Source organism: Idiotropiscis lumnitzeri, chromosome 5 (genome assembly GCF_059441095.1).
Source record: "Idiotropiscis lumnitzeri isolate Australia: NSW breed Sydney's pygmy pipehorse chromosome 5, RoL_Ilum_1.0, whole genome shotgun sequence".
NCBI lineage: Eukaryota > Metazoa > Chordata > Actinopteri > Syngnathiformes > Syngnathidae > Idiotropiscis > Idiotropiscis lumnitzeri.
In genome coordinates, this window is record NC_142395.1 from 20573011 (window position 1) to 20593318 (window position 20308).

A 20308-nucleotide genomic window follows, 5' to 3' on the forward strand; every position below is an offset into this window, starting at 1 on the left:
GTTTACACAAACTGACATGCCACAGCTGCCATGGGATTGATTTTTATTATTGTGGGTGACAGTTCCTTCCATGTTGTCCATTCCGGGACTGAAATCACGGACGGGAAATAAATCCTCAGCCCGTCTCTTTTCCCAAAATGTACCAAACTTCATTGGTACAAGGGCTGCCTCTACCAAGTTTTAGGGTAATAATCAGTTATGCTAACACGGTGCTGTGAAAAGTAGTCATACTAACATGACTGCATACACTGACCAGAGATCTGCTTTTTATTTATTCACAGTCCCAAGTACTTTCTCCTAATCCCAAATGTATTTGGCCACTGGTGTCAGGAATATGACTCTATAGACAGAGAAAACTCATGTGTGTTATAGTCAATCTTTAATAGGCCACGTTTTCTTGTCGTGTTGCGCAAGAGCCCCTCCTTCATCCCTCAAAGATCCAGGTGTAAATATTTCATCAACCATGTGTCTGTTTCTTGTTCATGAGCCGTCTCAATTCACCAAGGCCTATTCTTACTCTTGCCCTATTCATTGGACATTAGAAGCGAGCAAGCTGAGCAGTAGAGCTTGGCACAAGGAGGAAGGGGAAATGATTGCCCCCCCCCCCTTCATTAAAGGAGGCAGATACTGTATAAATCAAACTAATTATTGAGCCACTAAAGTATTGAACCCTTGGTGATGAAATGAAATGATCAGAGGCGGGTCACAGCTCAACGAAGAGCAAGTTAATGAAAATATTAATTACCTGATGATATACCTCCCTCTCAGACCTATCTACCACCGCAGAGAGCATTTGTTTTAATTGAGTGTAATAAGATGCTTAGATCAGGCCGAGTCACTTGATTTGAGTGGGTAATTGACCAATAAAGGTCTACGATAGCCAATTATAATTACTTAGCATCTGCTTGACTAACATAAAACATTACTGTTACTCTTCTCGTCATTACCTTGGAAATCCCAACTTCAAAATCCAACCAAATACTGGAGTGACTTTGATTCACATGGCAGATATGAGAAATAAGTTCTCTTAACACTAGACACCCCTGTAATCTTGCATTACAATACAAGGTACGCTTGTAGTTTTTTTTTTTGTTTTTTTTTTGCGTCTTGATCGATTTACTGTTTTCTGTTTTCATTTTTAATTATTCAGTGCGTTTATCACCTCATCTTCCTCTCTCTTCCTCCACTGCTCTTGACCTCTTGTCTTACTGGTCAATATAGGATGACCATATATGGATGATGACTGTATGAGGGACTTGGCGGGATCGTGTGGAGGAGCCGGACAGATCAAGTTACACAACAGTCAATTATGGTAATTTTATGTACGAACAGTTATCTGGACAATGGAGAATTGAGGAGAGGAAGTTGCTGAACTTGATGATACCCTTTTGATATTTTCTTAAATTATTTCAGGCGGCTGATTTTGAGGATTTCTCACTCATTCATTAGCAGGCATTTTGGAGCATTCGGACTATTTCAAGACCCAAATGATATTGTGCACAATGATTATATTGGCACACTTGAAATAAGCGGTTTTGCATGACCTCATGTCTAAAATGGTGGATCGCTGCCATCTACTGGTGGCTGTGCATCATTAAAGTTGTTTCCAAGCTTGAAATTTACTGCGTAGCAGCATCAAATTTTCCCCCATCTATATCTGCATTGAAAAAAAGTTGACTAATGTGTTAATTTATTTAAAATAATAATAGGAAAACCATCCGGGCGTGGTTGTTTGTACATGGTCGCTAATTTTGTTCACCTTCAGATAAGTAGGTGGCAAAATGCCCATTAAAATATGATTGACAACTGCCAGTCACCTTCTGCCATCTTCTTTTCTGAATTCAACACTGGGATTCACACCAATTTGAGTGATTTCTTATTTGACCAATGCTTTACTCCTCCAATTTTTTGTGGGATTTGGTTTCATTTTTGTCGATTAACTGACCTAAAGGCTATGAGAATTTTCTCCTTTATTTTATCAACCCTGACAGACAAAAAGGAATGCATATCAATCAGAATGTTCGTATTTAAACTCTACAAATGATTGTACATTTATGAACTTCGAGAAATCAAATGTAAAAAAAAAAAAAAAACTTTTTAGGTGGTTAAAATAAAATCAAAAACTTGAATTAACACAACTATAACTGCCTTGCTGAAGGATTAAGTTGTTGATGTGAAGGTTTGAGAAAAATTGGATATTGTAATGTTGATAATTGAAGAGGTAAACACATGAATTGTAATATAAAAGACATGCCGGAGTACAAGCATAATTAGTGATCTCAGTTTATCTAGCCTGACGACATGACTTGCGTGCATTTGCTGCTGCGCTCCATTCGGAGTGACAGGCTAATCAGTAGCGTGTCGGTGTCAGCTCCAGCTCTGCCTGTCATGGCTGTCAGTCTTCTGAGAAGCTGATGGAGTCCCCTGAGTAATAAGCAAGGAGAGCTGAAATCTCACCGTACGACCCGCGTGTTGAGAAGCCAGGACACTGAGGAACGTAGCAATCAATGTCAGAACACGTGGTATTGATGAAAGATGTCAGAAATGGCCACAACTTACATGGGATCCCGCAGGCACACAGTGGGTCTCTCTTGGGCGTGAACGTGATTATTAACGGAACACAATATGCTGTGACAATGTTCATTGCAAATATCAGCTAGTTGGAGAAGAGTTTGTCATCATGCCTTTTAGACCCACTTCCCTGCTTTTCATCCTCTAAACATATTTGCTAAAATAACCTTCAATTATATGTTTATTACTTTTATGGATGTTAACACGCGGATCATGTTCATGATTTCTCACATTCATTCCGAATAAGGATTTATCATGGTAGGAAACTGTTTAATTGCAAAATGCAACACTTTATTTCGATAAATCTTTGCAAATATTCACATTTTAAAATGATCACTTCACTGGTGAGCTATTTTTAGGTCCGGCCTGCGGGCTTCTCATGCAGTCCCTGTGGGGGCTCCCTGGCGCCTGCAGGCACCACGTTGGTGACCCCTGTTCTATACTTTTAAAAGAAAAGTATGGGGGCACTTTGCTATCTCACATACAGGGGCTAAAAATACGAAGAAAAATACATTCTTGGTGATCCAAGCTTCTGGGGAGGTTTCCTACAAGATTTTGAATTTTGTTTTGTGGGAATTATTACCCATTTGTATTGAATTTCCTAAACAGTTCATACAAAACTGGTAGCATAAAATTATAAGTATGTGTATTTGATTATTCCCTGATTGATTTAATAATTGATTAAAAGTTTGTTTTTACAGTGTACAGGTTCTAATTTTAGGCCCACCCAATAGAGCAGACATTGTCATTTGTATTGTGTTGGCTGGCTGACACTCATTTTGAGAGACTGATCTGACAGCTGTGTCATGTGTCGAATATTCCAGTAACGGGATCCGGAGGATGATATTCCAGTCTGAGTAACAAGAGGCCAATAGGATCACGGAGACGCGATCAATGACGGGTAAGGTGAGCTCTCTCATTGTCTGTGGCAAACTCAGACACTTGTTTTCCAATGACTGTTTTGCAGGATTCCTAAAAGTTTGCAGAGGAAGCAACAATGTAATATACAGCCGTGCACGTGTGTGCGTTTGGATGCTTGTGCGTGTGCTCTTCTGCAATGCTTCTCAACCGTAGTTCAAGAAATGAGTTGAACGAACCAGCTTAGGCATTCTTTCCTCTACTCAAACAACTCATGAAATATTTAGTGTGCCTCAGTAACCCCTCTCTCTCTCTCTCTCTCTCTCTCTCTCTCTCTTTCCCTCTCTCTCTCTCTCTCTGTCTCTCTCGCTCTCTTGCGCTCTCTCTCACATACATTTATTGTATATTTATATAAATATGCAGAGAGAGGAATGAAAACGTAAATGTAAGGAAGGTGTTAAAGTGCAAGTGATGCCCGGCACTCATGCACTGCACTCCACCCACGAGTACACACACTTATATACAAGTACAGGTTGGTCTTATCATCTTAAAAGTTATTCCCATCCCATTTGATGTATTCTGTACTATAGCTGTGTGCGTATCGAGGTGGCAGGATACAAATTTGACACCCGGCCGATCGGCAGCTGCCGGCTGTTTAATCAACAGTGATGAATATTTGATGGCGTGGTGGCGGACAACCGGTGGCCGACACTCTCCTCATTATTGAAGTCCGTGTGTACAGAGGAACATATTGAATATCAACGGATGGAGAGTTGCTCTCTGCCACGCATAGCATGCAAGGCTTGTACTGCCCTGGCAGAAATGTTAAAGCCTATGTGGTCGTAAACAAAACAGAGTTCATGAACGAAAAAACATTGAAGAGCAATAATAGTGGTATCTGAACTTGAACTGAACAAGATGTGTTTGGAAGTTAAATTAAGTATTTCTTTATTTTGTGAACAATCAAAGACAGGGCAAAAAATATATGTATATATTACCGCAAAACACACTCGCCACAGAGTTCCAAAAGAGATCATTGGCTGCTGTTTTAGCCACATCCCACTAAAATCTGAAAAACTAAAATGATGTGAATCAGTTTAACACTATAGCAATTCAGTACCTTGGAGACAGACTACCCGGAGTAAAACGCACACATGCATGAGGAGAACAGGCAAACTCCACGCAGGAATTGAATATTCAGAGGTAAACTGACTTTCTATTGTCCAATGACTTTCTATTGTCCAAACTTCTTGCTGATTTTATTTATTTATTTATTTATTGGTGTGTCTAATAAGGTAAAATTTATATTACAAGCAAGCTTCAGATAAGCAACTTTGAGTGAAGTGGGTGGAACCGGAGGGTTAAAGTCACCAATAAACTTACAAATACAAGTATGCAAAATGAAAACACTCACAAGGAGCATGAAGCAGATGCGAATACTAAAGTACTGCCTGATAAACCACCAAACCGACTGACTGCAGCCCTGACGTCACTCACCAGACCACGCCCCTTACAGGCACACATCAATGCAAGTACCACATGTGAGCAGAATATTTCTAATTGTATGTTATTATATATTTTAAATGTATGTTCTACAATGCAGTGCAATACTCGTTATTATTATGTCACCTTTAATTCAGTACTGAAACAAACATTTTATTTATAGAAAACATTCACAAATCAAAAGAGAGCACGCTTGTTTTGGGTGACATGCTCTTCCAGCTGTTGTGAAACGCGCGATATGAATAAAGCTGGATTGTATTCTATTCTTTTCTATTTGTGGGACGCGTAGGTGCGATGACGTCAGCGAAGTGGGTTCGTATTCGAGTTCAAAGAGCACTTCGCCCAGGGTCATGACAGCGCTTGTGAGTGCAAAGACCGCAAAATAAATGCAATTTAAGTGGCGTGGGACAGTGCACGAATTGACATTGTCAGAAATTAAACTCGTGAACACACACACACACACACACACACATTGGATGGATGGATGTAGACTAGATATGAAATGAAATGCGGGGGGGGCGGGAAACGAGTCTTCTAACACGTAAGGGATATTTTCGAATTTTCTGCTGACTGCAATGCATGGGGTGGTGTGCATGTTATAGTACGTACAGCGTTTAACACGTTTGGGTGTGTGGGGGGTGCATTAAAACAACTTCATTAGAAATGCAGAGTTGTACTAAATTCATTTCATTTCAATGAAATACTGCAGGTGATTGTCATGACAATGTGGCTGCCATAAGACTGTACTCGAATTAAACGGCTACTATAACACAATGCGCCGCTTTTATTGTTTCCAAATCAAAAGTGACAAAACTAAAATATAGTTGTTGAAAATGATTTCACTCCTGATGGTCACTAAACCGCACACCCAAAAACGCCGACACGATCTTTTATCACAAAACGACGCTTTAAAATGTGAAATTACGTGACAGATTTCTAGTTTATTTATTTGAATCTGTAAAAATCCCGAAGAGACACTTCGTTAAGGCAAACCTGTACAATCTAACACGATACTGAATTTCTCTTTTACGAGACAATTTGAATGCCCGTATTTGGTTTGTCACTGTTAGGGAGGTAGTCAATTAATTTAACAAATGGTTATCATTGTGGTTTTCGGTTAGCACTGGTGCCTGCTGGTCAATATTTTTTGTTTTTTGTGAAAGCTTATTTTCTTTGCTTTTTCTGTCGGGTGTCAGGTGTGGCCTATTTTGCGCATTAAATCGAAATACTTCAATGTCAAATAAAATTCACTTTTACAAGCAACTTGTGCGCGCGCCCTCTAACTCGCGTTTTCCCGACAAGCGTGAAAATCTTTGTGCGCACTAGCACTGTTCGCCTCACGAGCGAATCCAATTTGCGCTATTTTGATATGCAGGCAAGCTGCATATCCTTGAAGCATCAGTGGCTACATGACAAGAGGTCAGCCCCCCCAAGATCAAATATTTTTCTTACTAAATGGCGGATTTATTAGACAAATAAGTTGTTCGTCTGACTTTGAACCCTCCGTGATTGAAATATACCCGTGTGTCAACAGCATCGCTTCTCAAACCAGTCCCGGGCGATGCATGGCTGCCACCGCGGATTACTGAGCAAATATAATGGGAAATGAGTGCAGATCTGGGGGATCTACCCCCTCAACATCCCCCGGTTTGACATTTCCGTCAAAGGCCAGCCAGCCTCTCTGCGCATTCTTGGCTCAACTGGGCCCTCGACGGGCGTTCTGATTATTTTCTTCTCGCGCTTTGAAGTTGAACAATGTCAGAAAAGAAACAACGCGGTGTGCGAGCTCGTGCTCCCATTTCTTTTACCTTTTAGCGGCGTTCTAATGATGTCATCCATCTTCACGTGGGTGCCTAACAGCTGCGATTAGCTCATAGGCCCGCTGGCTTCCGCTAGCAGCCTCGAAAAAGTCAGACGCTCGTAAATCTGAGCTGCACCGCGTTGCCATAACGTGCGCTCAAATCATTATTTGGCGACGTGCATGGTGTCAGAGAAGCTCACATCTCATCTGTCAGGAATCCAATTTCCTCTTATTTACATCCATGCTATAGATTAATTACTGCCCTGACTAATGGCCTGAAGGTGTTCAATTTATGAGACGGTCTCGTTGGCACCAACGCGAGACGCGAGAAGGGTAACTGTAATAATCATCATGATAATGGATATTATTATTATTATGTCATTTCGGGCTTTATGTATATATATATATATATATATATATATATATATATATATATATATATATATATATATAATGACATTGTAACGCCCAAATTCCAAATGCAAATTTAGTTATTTATAGCTTTTTCATTTTTTTAGGAGTGCATACAAAAAAAAGTTCCTTGGGTGTGTGTGTGCGTGTGCGTGCGTGGGTGAGTGTGTGCGTGTGCGTGTGTGAGTGTTCCGGTGTTCTTGTATTTTAGTCTCTTTTTTTCCGGAGCTGTTGTCTTTGACTGGGAAATGAACAAAAAATGTTGACTTCAGACAATGTTGACAAAGCTAAGGATAAATTCTATGAGCTGCAACTTCAATCCAGATGTGACTCAAATGGCAATGGTTTCTACCTTGCCCTGTGCCTCTTCGTCGCTTTAAATTTGTTGGCCTAACAATGACTTTTCGATTCGGCCATGGGCTATAAATGGAATGAAACATAACCTCGTTGGCGGAAGTAATCGTAATAATAATTGAATGATAAATAAGGTGGTATCACGTGAGTCATGTCACATAACTGTTCCAATAAGAATGCAGGCCTATACAGGCAGGTCCGTGCAGTAACGACACCTCGGCCCATTATTAACGGAGCTTTAAGGGTTATGATATCGGTGAAGTTACTGATGAAATATGCCTCTGATTAATAGAGGCCTCTGTCGTAACAGGCTGACATATGGTAGGCGAGCCAGCTGGGGACGGAACCTCAGGCATCCCCTACGGCCATTAACATATTAGAGGCTATTGTGCAGGCAGACCGTCCGACTTCATCCACAGCCCCTGTGCAGCGAGACAGCAGCCCAGAGCTGTTTGATATAGCTTTTCAATAATGCATCACTCCTCAGTCCGCCAGCGGAGCTGTTCGTGGTGCTGAAATTATTGCCGCGGAGCTGCAGCGTTCCAAACAACATGCAAATTATGGATGGATTTGCAGAATGTATAGGGGTGGTTAAAACAAACTCATTGAAACATGATCCGAACTTGCAGGTGTTTTGAAAATTTCATTATAGGTCCATCCATGCTTTACACAAAAAAATAATAATGCAAAAAAATAGCAAAAACGAAATATAATAGTCTATGCATTCCCGTTTCTTTCGTAAAGGCAAAGCTTGGTTTCTGCCTTCGGGATACCATCCCCGAAAGCAATACAGTTTGTTTGGAAATTTTGCATCTGCATTGCTTTTTGCATAAGGCTGTTCACAAAAAAAAGATGAGCGTAAAGACACAAATTAAATACTGTATCAGGCAGCGAAGAAAATAAAAAAAAAATCTAGGACACGCTTCACGAATTTAGCCTGCATAAAAAGTGAATTTGTTTCCTACTTCAAAATTCTTATTTTTTTCCGGCGCAAGATAAATATTCGGCTGTATTTAACCTTGAGAAAAGACAGCTAACACTGTGTATGCCAATCGTGCATTACTTGTTCTGCTCTTCATGCGATTGACATTTTGGTTAGCTTTAATCATTATATAATAATTGGTTGCGTTGGTAAAAGGGTACACGTGTTCGTATACGAATATGGAGTTGGAAGCCAAACGAAGGCTAAAATACTAAAGGCGTACAGTTCCTCGTTTTTCAATTACTTTACATCGTTTTACATTCAAGCACTTGACATGAAATACCACAAGAAAAACCTTAATTTGTGGGCCATTCACAACCAGAGAAGCAAATTTTATTTTTTCGATTTATTAGAAGATTGCTGGAACACACCTCCCTGTTGAATTTGGCGTACAGGATGAAAAATACAATTGAAAGTAAGAGCAAAAGAAAAGGGACAATAAATGCGTGTGGACAAGTTGTGAGGAGAGCGGAGTTAAAGAGACATTTCCATGACACACACGTCGCCGCGCAACTCTGTAAACATATTTGTGCACAAAGTAAAAAATAGTACTCACAACGTTTCGTTCACATTTAACACGACAAACAACGTGGTGATCTTCATGTGAAAACAGGCAGTTAACAGTGACTTACACCATCACAAGGCAAGTTCTATATCAGTAGACAGCTCTACTGTACCAAAGAATATTAATAAGTCGTCTTCCAATGCATAGAGTGCTTGCACTGCAAACTAAAACACAGAAAGTACATTTCAGTTGTCATCAGCAGACAAGGCTTTTCGTGCGCTCTGATTGATTTTTAAAAAAAAAACTTTATTTGTGATGCCAAAAGTGTCCACCGACCCTATCATTTTAATTCTAACACAACTCCAATCTTGTGATAAAAGTGATGTTCGTATTTACAAAACACGTGGACGTTTCGTATAAATAAAGGGTCTTTTTGTGCAAATTGAAATAAATATGTCCACAGAAGACGTGAGAGCTTAGAGAGGATAAAATGCTCCCTGTGAATTGGAATTCCATGCAGGCCTACATTTTCGTTTAGCCAGAAGATTTTGCGACGAAAATTTAATTATAGCAGCCTCCAAAATGAAAATAAATAAATAAATAAATAATATACTCATGAATAAATAAAGTCATGTGGATTACTCTTTAACAACAACGACAGAAGCCAAACCAAAAACACAATATACGACAATCAATGAGGTAATTTGTGAATGGCTATTAGTTCAAATAATAGGCCTGTTCGGAGAAATTAACTCGCTTTAATATCATTTTCCCTTTCTCGCGTGTTTTGAAAGGCAACGTCGACGTCGCTAAACTTTTTCCCTTGTTACAGGGACGGCGCAAGGTGGGTGTAATCTGATATTTGCATACTTCACATTCACCGATAACGTGAAAAAATAATGAATATATATGAAGCCTCTTATAGAATGACTGACGCCCATTGCGCACCAGCGTATAAACTCGCCGGAGACAAAAGACTGAAAATGGTGTTCTTTTACTGTCCATTGGTCCCCAAATTCAGTCACAACAACTTTTGTTTTTGTGTCTTTTTTCATCAGTGGGCGGCGGAAAATTTCAACCTTTTCTGCTTTTGTCTTTGGTTGCAAAACCACACTCGCACCACGTTCTTTTTCAAGTCCAATTTCTCGGCTATTGCTGCAATTTTCTCCGAGGAGGGCCGCGGCTGAACGGCGAAGTACGCCTCCAATGACCTTTTCTCCGGAGCAGCTATCGAGGTCCTCTTGCGTTTCTTTTCCCCTCCGTTGAATATGTCCGGTTTGTTCATTTTTTCCCTTTGGGCGCCCTCGGCCTCCTCCAGCCACGCCTGGAGGATGGGTTTGAGCGCAATCATATTGTTGTGAGACAGCGTCAACGACTCGAAACGACAAATTGTACTTTGGCTCAGTGATCCCACGCCGGGGATTTTGAGATTAGCCAGCGCGCCACCCACATCCGCTTGGGTCACTCCCAGTTTGATCCTCCGCTGCTTGAAGCGCTCCGCGAAGGCCTCCAGCTCCCTGGGGTCCGTGTCCGAGTCATTGATGGACGGCATCCCGGTACCCGTCAGCCCGGGGCCGATTTGGCTCCCCCCGTGGTGACCCGGTAAGAGGCCGTGGTGGGTGAGAGGCGAGTTCATGCTCATGGCCGCCTGGTGCGAGAGGTGACTCAAGCCGTGCATGTGGGAGTGTGCGTGCGGGTGTGCGGGTGCGGAGGAGGTCGAGATGAGCCCTCCACCGCCTCCTCCGCCGCCGCCGCCACCTCCGCCTCCGGCCCCGTCGTGCGCGCTGGACATGAGGGCGAGAGAGGGCGAGCTGATGTGGTCCATTAAGTCCGGGGGTTCCATGTTCTGGTGATGGTGGTGGTGATGATGATGGTGGTGGTGGGCCAGTGGCACCGTGGACGTCGACGAGCACGGCACGGTGCTCATGGTGTGGTACGTGGCGTCGGGCTTGAATGGGTGCGTCTTGCCCTGGGACACGGCGATGTCCACTGCCGCCAGAGCCTCGGCCCGGGCCAGGAGTGTCTCGTCCAAACTGGCGAAAATGTTGCTTTGCAGCTGCGGGTGTAAAAAGTAAAAGAAGCGATTACCATGATGAGGCGTTCACTTAGTGAGAGTGTGCAGGGATAGGACAGGAAAGGGACAAACATTTATAAATGCATCTGTCAGCTGGGACTTTCGGCGACACGTTACACAGCTCAGGTAGCTTCTGGAAGCAGCAAGTCATAAAAAATACTCGAAAACAGCAAAGTCGACATTTACGTGCTTATAAAAAGTTCATAAAAATTGCAGTGGAATACATGAAAAGAAAAACATTAAGCGCGAGCAAATGCGCCTTGAAGCGACCCATGGAATTACGCACAGCCGTCGTTCTTCACCGCGTGCAGCCCAAGCCCGAATAACTTGAAAGAAGAATTATTTTTTACCTGTGGAGCTTGTAGACAGGCTCTTCGTATAGCCTCGGAGCTAGAATGCAGAGTGGTGTACTTATGTTCCGGTAGCGATGGATGCATGGCAAAGTGCGCCTGTTTGCTGTTCATGGACATCATCTTGGCGAGCTTCTCCAATTAAAGTGCACGCAGAGAAGAGGGCTAAAACGGCCAAAAGAGCCCGAAAAGGCTTTCCTTGACACCGCCAGTGATCCTTTCGTCGACCCGCTTGTGATGCAGCCGAGCGCACAGTGTTGTGTGCGCCGAGTCGAGCCTTGAGCTCGGAGATCACAGAGATGCCTGCAGTCTCTCACGCGCACTTATCTGTCTACTGTTTCCCACTGCTGGGATGAGAGAGCCTCTTACACCTGAGCGCCTCAGATCTCGTCAAGCCCAGCCCGGCTGCTCTCGCGAGACACAAAGTGCCAGAGCAGTGAACAGGCTGACAGATAAAAACTGCTCTCGGGGCAGAGGCACGAACGTCAGGAGACGAGGCGTCTGCGGTTTTTAAGGGCTTATGCCACTCCATCTCGCCACGGAACTGGCCCCTTGATTCTTTGTGATGCAAGGCGAAAAGCATTGCAGTTTATTTCATTTCCGCGGCCATACAATGTTAGCCATGTCCCGATCCATTCGAAATGTGTTCCCTGAGGCGAATGTGCGTTAATGATGTTAGATCCTGATAGTCCAATAATAGAGTAAATATTTACAATCCTAAATTAGTTTAAGACATCATCAGCACTTAACGATAGTTGAATGTCAATGTTAACAAGTCAGTGTAAGATCTACACATTCGCAGTTTCTTTATTTTTTTTTTTAGGTAAAGCAAAAATAAACAAAATGACATTTACTTCACAATAATACACCCGCACACACGAATGAGAACAATTCCGTCTTCACAAAGATAATGCTCATCTGAAATTCGACACGTAATTTAACACGTAAAATTATTTGCGATGGTTTAGGACAGCACAGCGGCAACATTTGCACAGGTGACGCAATACTTCACAGCATTTCTCACTACAGTACAGCAAAATACAAGCAAAATTACACTAGAATTTGACCTAATTTTGTGTCTGGTGTCTGAAACAATTATATTTTTCGTGCGAATGAGAAAAAATTTAAATTTATGAAAGATGTTTAAATGCACAAACTAGATTGTTTACAATGTCAGAAGAGAAAGCGCCTTCATTTTCAAAGCTCATCACCACATTGCACTAAGCAAATTGATTTAATACTCCAGTGTAACCTTGCACAGTCTTTACCTCAATTAATGAATCTCAATGAATTAACACTTCATTTATTCAAACCACAACGGTTGTCCAATTAAAATTTCATGCGAGTGATTAGCATTATGTGAAATACACGTGATATCGTTACATTTGCATAATAAAGTGCTTTCTGTTACAATTGAATTACTGTGTTTGTGTGTGCGTGTGAAAGGTTGTGCGACATAATTTCCATCCAAGGTCTCATTCTTAGAGTGGCCACTTTTCTGCTTCAATGACAGAAAATTAAAGTTACGGGGGATTACTGAAATGCACCTTATAAAAGTAAGCATCAAATAATTTGCAAAGTTAGGATGTTAAGTTTCAACACTAAACAGAACTCCAACACAACCAAGCATTTCACCCGAATTGAGGTTTAAGACAATTCTTTTTTTTTTTTTTTTTTTTGCAACATTATTTGTATTTATTACTTTTTGTTCATCTTGCATTACTAACAGCATTTAGGACAAAAAGGTCAGAGAAAAATATGACAATTGACAGACAGTGCTAAACAAAACAGCAGTCATTTGTCTTACAAATTTAACACCATGCACCAGACAAGACATTAAAATCTATTGTACATCTTATAGTTGTGGCTTTCACCAAAAAAGTAATCTGATTATCCTTTTTTTTTTTACAGACAGCCAAGATGAAACTTTTAATGGGCAAAATCTTGTGGGCAATATGTGACCACAACATGTTTCAGTGCAGAGGATACAGAGAAGTGCTTGAAAACTTCACATGAGCTTTGAAAGTTTGGTGGGACTGCTTGTGTTAAAGGGGCTGTGGGACTTTCGCTTTGTTGGCTGCCCAGTGTTGAGTGTGTGTCTGTCTCTTGATGCGTTCACAGGTTTTCCACAGGGGGAGGAGGTGTCGCGATCCTGCCGTCGGCCCCCTGGACTAACTGAGCCAGAGGGACTGGCCTCAGCGTCTTCCACAGCATCAAAGAGCAAATCAAAAGAGAGCTCTTCGGCATGGGATGTCCCCCCGTGATCCACACTGCTCTCGTCCACATCTGACACCAGCGATGGAGGACATCCTTCTCCAGCGCAGCCTCCAGAAGCCTCGTTGTCATTCGGCATGCCGCATTCTGCTACGACGCCAGAGCACGCTTGCGGTTCTGGGACAAGAGTGTGGTCTAAATCGGCGGGAAGGGAGGACGCCGGGGAGAGCTGAGAACCACGGCTACTGGAGCTTTCCACATCCAGCATCATGGAGTCCAACTCAGAGATTTTGTTGAGATAAGCTGCGTCCATGGAGGCCTCACAGGACTTCTGGAAACTATCAGGCTCATCGGCATCAACCGAATCAGTAGGCAAGATTTCTTTACTTGGACCAGGGGATGATTGGTCATTTGATTTTGAGAACTTCCAAGATCCCCAAAAAACAGGCTTTAGTGGCTCCATGTCATCTGAATTTCTAGGCAAACTGAAACTGAATTGGTCTTCTGTGGCGGTTTTCACCGGACTGGGAACGTCATCAAAATCAATCCTCCTGAGATGAGTGACGGGCTTAAACGCAACTTTCTTCTCGCGCACACCGGGGCTCCTCAGCGTCAGGGAGCGGAAGGCAGAGGACGGGGTGGAGGGCAACAAGTCTGAGGAGGTGCCATCCAAGTCCTCGCCCTTTTTGGGGAGTCCACAAGGATTTTGGGGTGAGTCCTTCTGATCTGCACACGATAAGAACATCAAACTGTGACTCTTGGAAAATGTCGGCGCATCTGCCTCAGGATTGCTGCAGATGGAGCCCCTCTCATTATCACTCAAGCTTCTCATCATCATGTGGATCCTTTGCTGCTGGCTGAGAGATTCAAACCCGGGCGTGCTCTTTTTGCACGACTCCTGCAACTCTGCGCACGTCTTTTCAGACATCCTAACCCGATTCTCCAGGTCATCAATGTACTGGTCACTGCGCTCCAGAGCCCTCTTCAAGTGGTCAACGTCTCTCTGGTACTGCTGGATTTTCGCTTCCAAGGCGGCAACAGTATAACGACCGAACCTGGAAATGAATTGTGTGTTTTAGAGTATAGTATTTAGAAGGATACTTTTTTTTTTTGCACTTTGAAAGTTAACGTAAGCAATAGTTTCATATTTTTGCATTCTGAATGCAGGAATGAATTCAGGCCGCCAAACTGATTTATAGCACAAATTGAAGACAATTTTACCTCTGTACAAGGCATTCAACACAGAGGCAAATCCGGTAAGATGAATTTGCAACAACCTTATATACAACCATAAGCTTGTGAAATACTTTCATTCAAATCTTGCAGTTTGACTCATCGAAATCGATTTAAAATATTTCACAACAATGTCTCAAAGTCAAATTCATTAGAGAGGTCCATGTTTGGGTGTAAAGAATATGAGTTATTGTGCCTGATCTTAGTTAGCGTTGTTCAAAAAAAAAGTCATGTTCTCAGTGTGATTGGACCATGCTTGGTCAGGTTGGGAAACTCACGACTATTCTTCAAAATAATTACAAAAAAACTAGAAGAATGTGAATCGCTAGTTGTAATTCTTCTGATTCCTACTTTCTGTTTGTTGGCAGTATTTGAGTTTTCAGATTTCCCATTATTAAAAGAGAAAAACTTATTTTGTCCAAGATCACATGACGGACTTAAATTTAAGAGGGATTAAACCTTAAAAAGGGATAATGAACATGCCATTATTCCAAATTACAAATACATAGAGCAGATATTTACAAGTTTTTCCAGCCTAAACTCATCCAGGCAGGCATTTATGGATTTCACTTTGTGCATTGAGCATAGATTTATCCAAGGCCCACACGCACATACCGTGATACGGCCCAAAGTGACTGAAATTGACGAAAAACAAGCCACTGTGATTTCATCAGGAAAATGTTTTGAGGTTCTACATTTACCTGATGTAAAAAAAAAAACAAATCAAGAGTGGATATTTTCAACATTGCTGGTTCCATTTCCGTTAACTGATTACACTGGTGTAGTCCCAAACTTTGCTTTCTCATCCACATCTATATAAATAATTTTGAATCATAGCAAAACCAGTCGCCAACAGTCAGCCACTCATGAAAACTAGTCACCGAACCCCACACACAGAATGACAGTTCAGTCTGTTTGGGCTGCATCCCTCAATATTTAGACAACATGATAAATTAAGGGGGTTTGGCTTGGCGCGTCTCTCTACTTAGTGTGTCAAGAGAGAGTGGTTGCCCTCTAATCTGAAATACTTACTTCTGTGGGGATCGACTGACCACCTCAGCTTTCAGTCTCATATTTTCTTGTACCAGGTCAACATTTTGAGTTCGCAGTGCTTTATTAGCCTGAGGATGACAAGAGTAACATTAGGTCTAATCTTTGGGTGTCTTTTGTACTTGATTAAGTGTCAATAAAAGGGAATTGAACTCTGAAGACTACAAAGTACAATATTAAAAAGTGCATACCTCCTTAAGTTTGTCCATGTCCTGTTTGACTTCATCACAAACGTTTTGGGCAGTTTGTAGCCTCTTTGTCAATTCCTCTATGAAGCTCGGATCCACTCTTTTGTCATCAGCTTGCACAGAGCTAATAGTGCCGGGATCCAAAGCTGTCCTCAGTTGCAACTCCAGACTCTGATTTTTAGTTTTCAGTTCTTCATTCTCTCTGACGAGACCTTCAATTTCTTCCTGTCAAAGACCATTTGCATATGAAAAATTTTTTTTCACACTAATTACAGAAAATCTCATTTAAAAACGACTATAATACCGTCAAAAATTTCAATGAGTAAAATGCTATTTCAGTACATAAATTATGAAAACTGTGAGTTTATTCTTTGTTTGTATATAACGATTCAACGCTCAGTGGGACAAATAGTGGTGCAACGAAGCATCTTTGATGCGCGGAATGGTTGGTCCAGTTATCTTTTCTTTTTCTGAACTGAAAAACTATATCGATCCATGACTCAAAATGTGTGATTTGATCTAAACTGTGCCGACTGTGATCCGTTGCACCACCCGGGACAAATGAAAGCTTGTCGGTGTCGAAAAAAAATTGTCTATTAAACAATACTGGCTGATGGACCAATACCTCGTATTCTCGCAGAAGGAGCTCCCCCCTAGTTTTCCTCAGACATTTTCGCACAGAGGGGCTCTCGGTGTGATCACTCTCATTTGTACCTCCTGTATCAGAAGACACGACAATAACGCAGATATTAGTGGGTAAACTTGCATATTAGTCAGATAAGGATGCATAACACTAGAAACTATTTTACTGCTGCAGAAAAAAGCTGAAGTTCTTTGTCAGGCTGCGCAACATGGCCAAAAATTCATATCATGCATGTCACGGCAAAAGTTTCTGTATCATGATATAAAATTAAATGTTCAATAATAATTTTATAAATTGATCATGTCTGAATAGGTGAGTTACATTACAGTATATTAGAGAAGCTGAATTGATCAAATAAAGATGAAACAAATGTGACGTCGCATAACATTCATTGTGCAAATCTCGAGTCATAAATAAAAAGTCAACACTTCCTGATATTTTGAAAAAAAAACAGTACAAGCTTTTAGTTTAGTTTACTAGAATCTATTCAAATATCTGCGTCTATGGATTAATAAGTATCTCTGTTTTGTCTGAATGTGTTTTCAACCATAGTAAACAGAGCAAATTTATTTAATTAAATAAATAAAAATGACTGGGGAAAAAAGTAAATCACCAATGACAATGACCAAAAGAAAAAAAAACAACACCAGTCCCCTTGCTTTGATGAGTTTGTTTTTTTCCTTCAGAAAAGACGGATAATTCTTAAGGTTTTTAGGCTGGTACAAGACAACACATTTGCCACAAATCATTTTTGCAGCTGACAACATCAAACAATTCATTTATTTACGGCAATGGAAAGGGAAAATCTTGTGTTTCTCAATCTGTTGTCGTCATTATTACACCCAAGTTTATATTCCTCAACATTGCTGCTTATCTTGTTTTTATTAAGCCTTATAAGACCCAGAGATGGGGCACTCACGTCATGTGGCTTTACTCGAGTTGCTGCTTAGGACCTGTGACTTGCTTGCCAAAAAATGTATTCTTTGAAGTTGGTTTTCATTTAATTTTTAGAGATATCAACACGTGACTTAGTAAGCTTTTATGATTTTTTTTCACTGTAATTTTGGACTTGTTTGACACTTCTGTAATACAATACAACTTTAGTTGAAAATTGTGACTTGACCAAACCACTGGTTTTGTAGACACTTAAATGGTCAATATATTGCGCATAGCTCAATATTGCTCAATTTCAAACCACTTCCAAACAATAATTACAATATAACCTAACAATTACTCTCTGGCTGTGTAAGGGAGCATAAAAAAATTTGTGAAAATGCAGACTTTGGAAACAGTTGTACAGGATCTCAATAGCTGAGCTACTCGGTGCATTGTGTCGCAAAAACTCACCTATAATTTCTCTACATGGGTTCTCTGTCGTAATGGGGACTCTGCATGAGGGACACTGGCTTGCTTTTTTTAACCACATTTCCATGCAGGACGAACAGAACACGTGGTGATTGCCACATATGACGGGCTGTCTGACCTGCAACACATTGAGAATCCGTTTGATACGTCATGCTTGAATTAACGTGAATCGAATTGATTCAAAACTACTTTGAAGTAGACGTTTGTGCAGGCACAAACGCTTCCGGTTTGTTTTCTAGAGGCTCTTGAGCTGCGAGAATACTCTTTGTAGCTGTCGTAGTAAGGCGAACGATCATTACCTTTCCGAGGCATATTTGACATGATATAGGCAGCGTCAAACATAGTGTCGAAGTCTGAAAGTTGAGAGCCATAAGTTCAAGCACGAACGGAACACGCGCCTTGCTGAGGGAAGTTCAAATGAGCCAACCGGAAGTGTGGAGACGCGCGCCAAATATGACACGGACCCAAATCTGGCTACGGAAAGTCCGGAAGGCCCAAACTCTTTCATAACTCAAACTCTCGTAAAATTGTTTTCTTTTTTAAAATAATATGTGCAACACAATCAACACATCTCAACTAAATGTATTTCTTCCTTTGAAATGCTGTCAAAGATAACATAGTGTGTGGAAACACTGAGGATGCCACATATATAAGAGAAGCATCTCAGAAAATTGATACCAATAAATAAGGCAGTGTCAAATTGTGCTTCAATGTACAACTAGAGCAGGGCTCACCAACCTGGTTGCCTCGATGGGCCGCATGAGTCGCCTGCAGGCCTGTTCAAAAAATAACTCACCAGGAGACAATTTGGAATTCCCAAGAATGTTGTGGTAGTGATCATTTGAAAACGTGAACACCGCTAGATATTTATCGAGATAAAATGCTCCATATTGTTATTTGTCTGTTTCCTAATTATAATGGAAAGTCAGAGTCATGATCAGTGTCTTCAAATAAATTACTAGCATTAATTGCTTCCAATAACATGCAGCCTGACCGATGCTCATTCTGATATTTGGCAAAAAAAAAATTGATCACTGATTAATTGGCCAATCAATTAAAACTAAATAAATAATTGAACACATAAAATAACTTTATTATTGGCATTTGTTTAACTTTACACGGGCAATAAGCAAAAGTATGTAAAATAAAACTAAATAAATAAATAATGAAAATAATCAGCCTTTTTTTGCTGCTTTTAGATAATAGTCTTAACATTGGCCCATTAAATCTTTCAGGCCTAATTTGAACACATTTCTGATGACAGAAGTGTGTATCAAACTGGCAGCCCTTTGTATTAGGCAATTCTGAAAGAGTAGCTCTGTTCTTCAAAAAGGTTAGTGACCCCTTAACTAAACAAATGTGCCCATGGTGAAGGCCAAGGCCAATATTTTTATTATGTGTACCTAAATTTTCTTTAAAAAAAAAAAAGGTTGAATTTTCATTAAGTTGCATGGTGTCAACCTTGAGGGAACTAGTGATGTTTATCTGTCTACATTCCAATTCTGGAGTTGTGAAATGCTGCAGGTAGAACTCCAATTGGGTATCCGTAGAAAACCTCTGACCAAATTATAGTCTGTTTTTGTACGGTCTGTGCATTCATCGTAAAAGTGACATATTTTGTACTTGTGTAAATGTGTATTTCAGCTTTACTTCAGGGAAAACTATATCTGTATCCCAGCATCCCATTCATCTCTACTAGGTTGCTTAAAATAGGATGTTGGATGATATAACACACCTTGGGGGAAAAAAAGTTAAAACTGAAGTGGTATTGGCACAAAGGTAAATTTAACTTGTAAGCAAATACAATTGTTGCTCAAGTAAACTCTGTTCTCTGTCTATGTTATGTGAACAACGATGGAGATGTTTATTACAAATAAAGGGAAAATATGGTTCTTATTGGTTACCTCTGCTCTCTATCCTAACTAAAAATAACATTCCAACCACCTGATGTGGCATGGTGTACTTACATTTTTATTGTGATTCATACATTTTATTTTGGTTTATAATAAACTAAATGTGTCATTGTCTTGTCTTTTTGGTAATTACAAAAAATTACAAAAAATATACAATCCTCATCACAACAGGATTCACTTTCCTTCAAAAGCTATCACTCATATCGAAACCAACATGTGCTGTGCTTCATTTATCTCCAGCCTGGACATCTCCCCAATACAATTACAATTGACTGGTTCCAAATTAATCTGTT

General features: G+C 40.8%; 2 protein-coding genes and 1 long non-coding RNA gene across 4 annotated transcripts in view; 1 reads left to right on the forward strand and 2 right to left on the reverse strand.

Moving 5' to 3' along the window:
* LOC148337201 (uncharacterized) overlaps positions 1–19475 on the forward strand; it is a 35156-nt gene extending 15681 nt beyond the window's left edge. The window contains exons 2-4 of one of the 2 annotated variants that reach the window (XR_015843136.1): positions 1222–1312; positions 3396–3472; positions 13531–19475. This is a non-coding gene — a long non-coding RNA (uncharacterized LOC148337201). The remainder of the gene's footprint in view (positions 1–1221; positions 1313–3395; positions 3473–13530) is intronic. The other variant, XR_015843135.1, reaches the window with a different exon arrangement.
* On the reverse strand, positions 8837–11798 carry pou4f1 (POU class 4 homeobox 1). The gene is made up of 2 exons (XM_088295504.1): positions 11410–11798; positions 8837–11041 (listed from the first exon to the last, which is right to left on the reverse strand). The coding sequence occupies exons 1-2, from the start codon at positions 11530–11532 to the stop codon at positions 10040–10042; spliced, it is 1125 nt and encodes a 374-aa protein (XP_088151630.1). The 5' UTR covers positions 11533–11798; the 3' UTR covers positions 8837–10039.
* On the reverse strand, positions 12199–18567 carry obi1 (ORC ubiquitin ligase 1). Its single transcript, XM_088295463.1, has 6 exons — positions 18402–18567; positions 18085–18220; positions 16720–16811; positions 16098–16319; positions 15889–15977; positions 12199–14678 (listed from the first exon to the last, which is right to left on the reverse strand). The coding sequence occupies exons 1-6, from the start codon at positions 18471–18473 to the stop codon at positions 13418–13420; spliced, it is 1872 nt and encodes a 623-aa protein (XP_088151589.1). The 5' UTR covers positions 18474–18567; the 3' UTR covers positions 12199–13417.
* Positions 19476–20308: the final 833 nt, after the last annotated feature.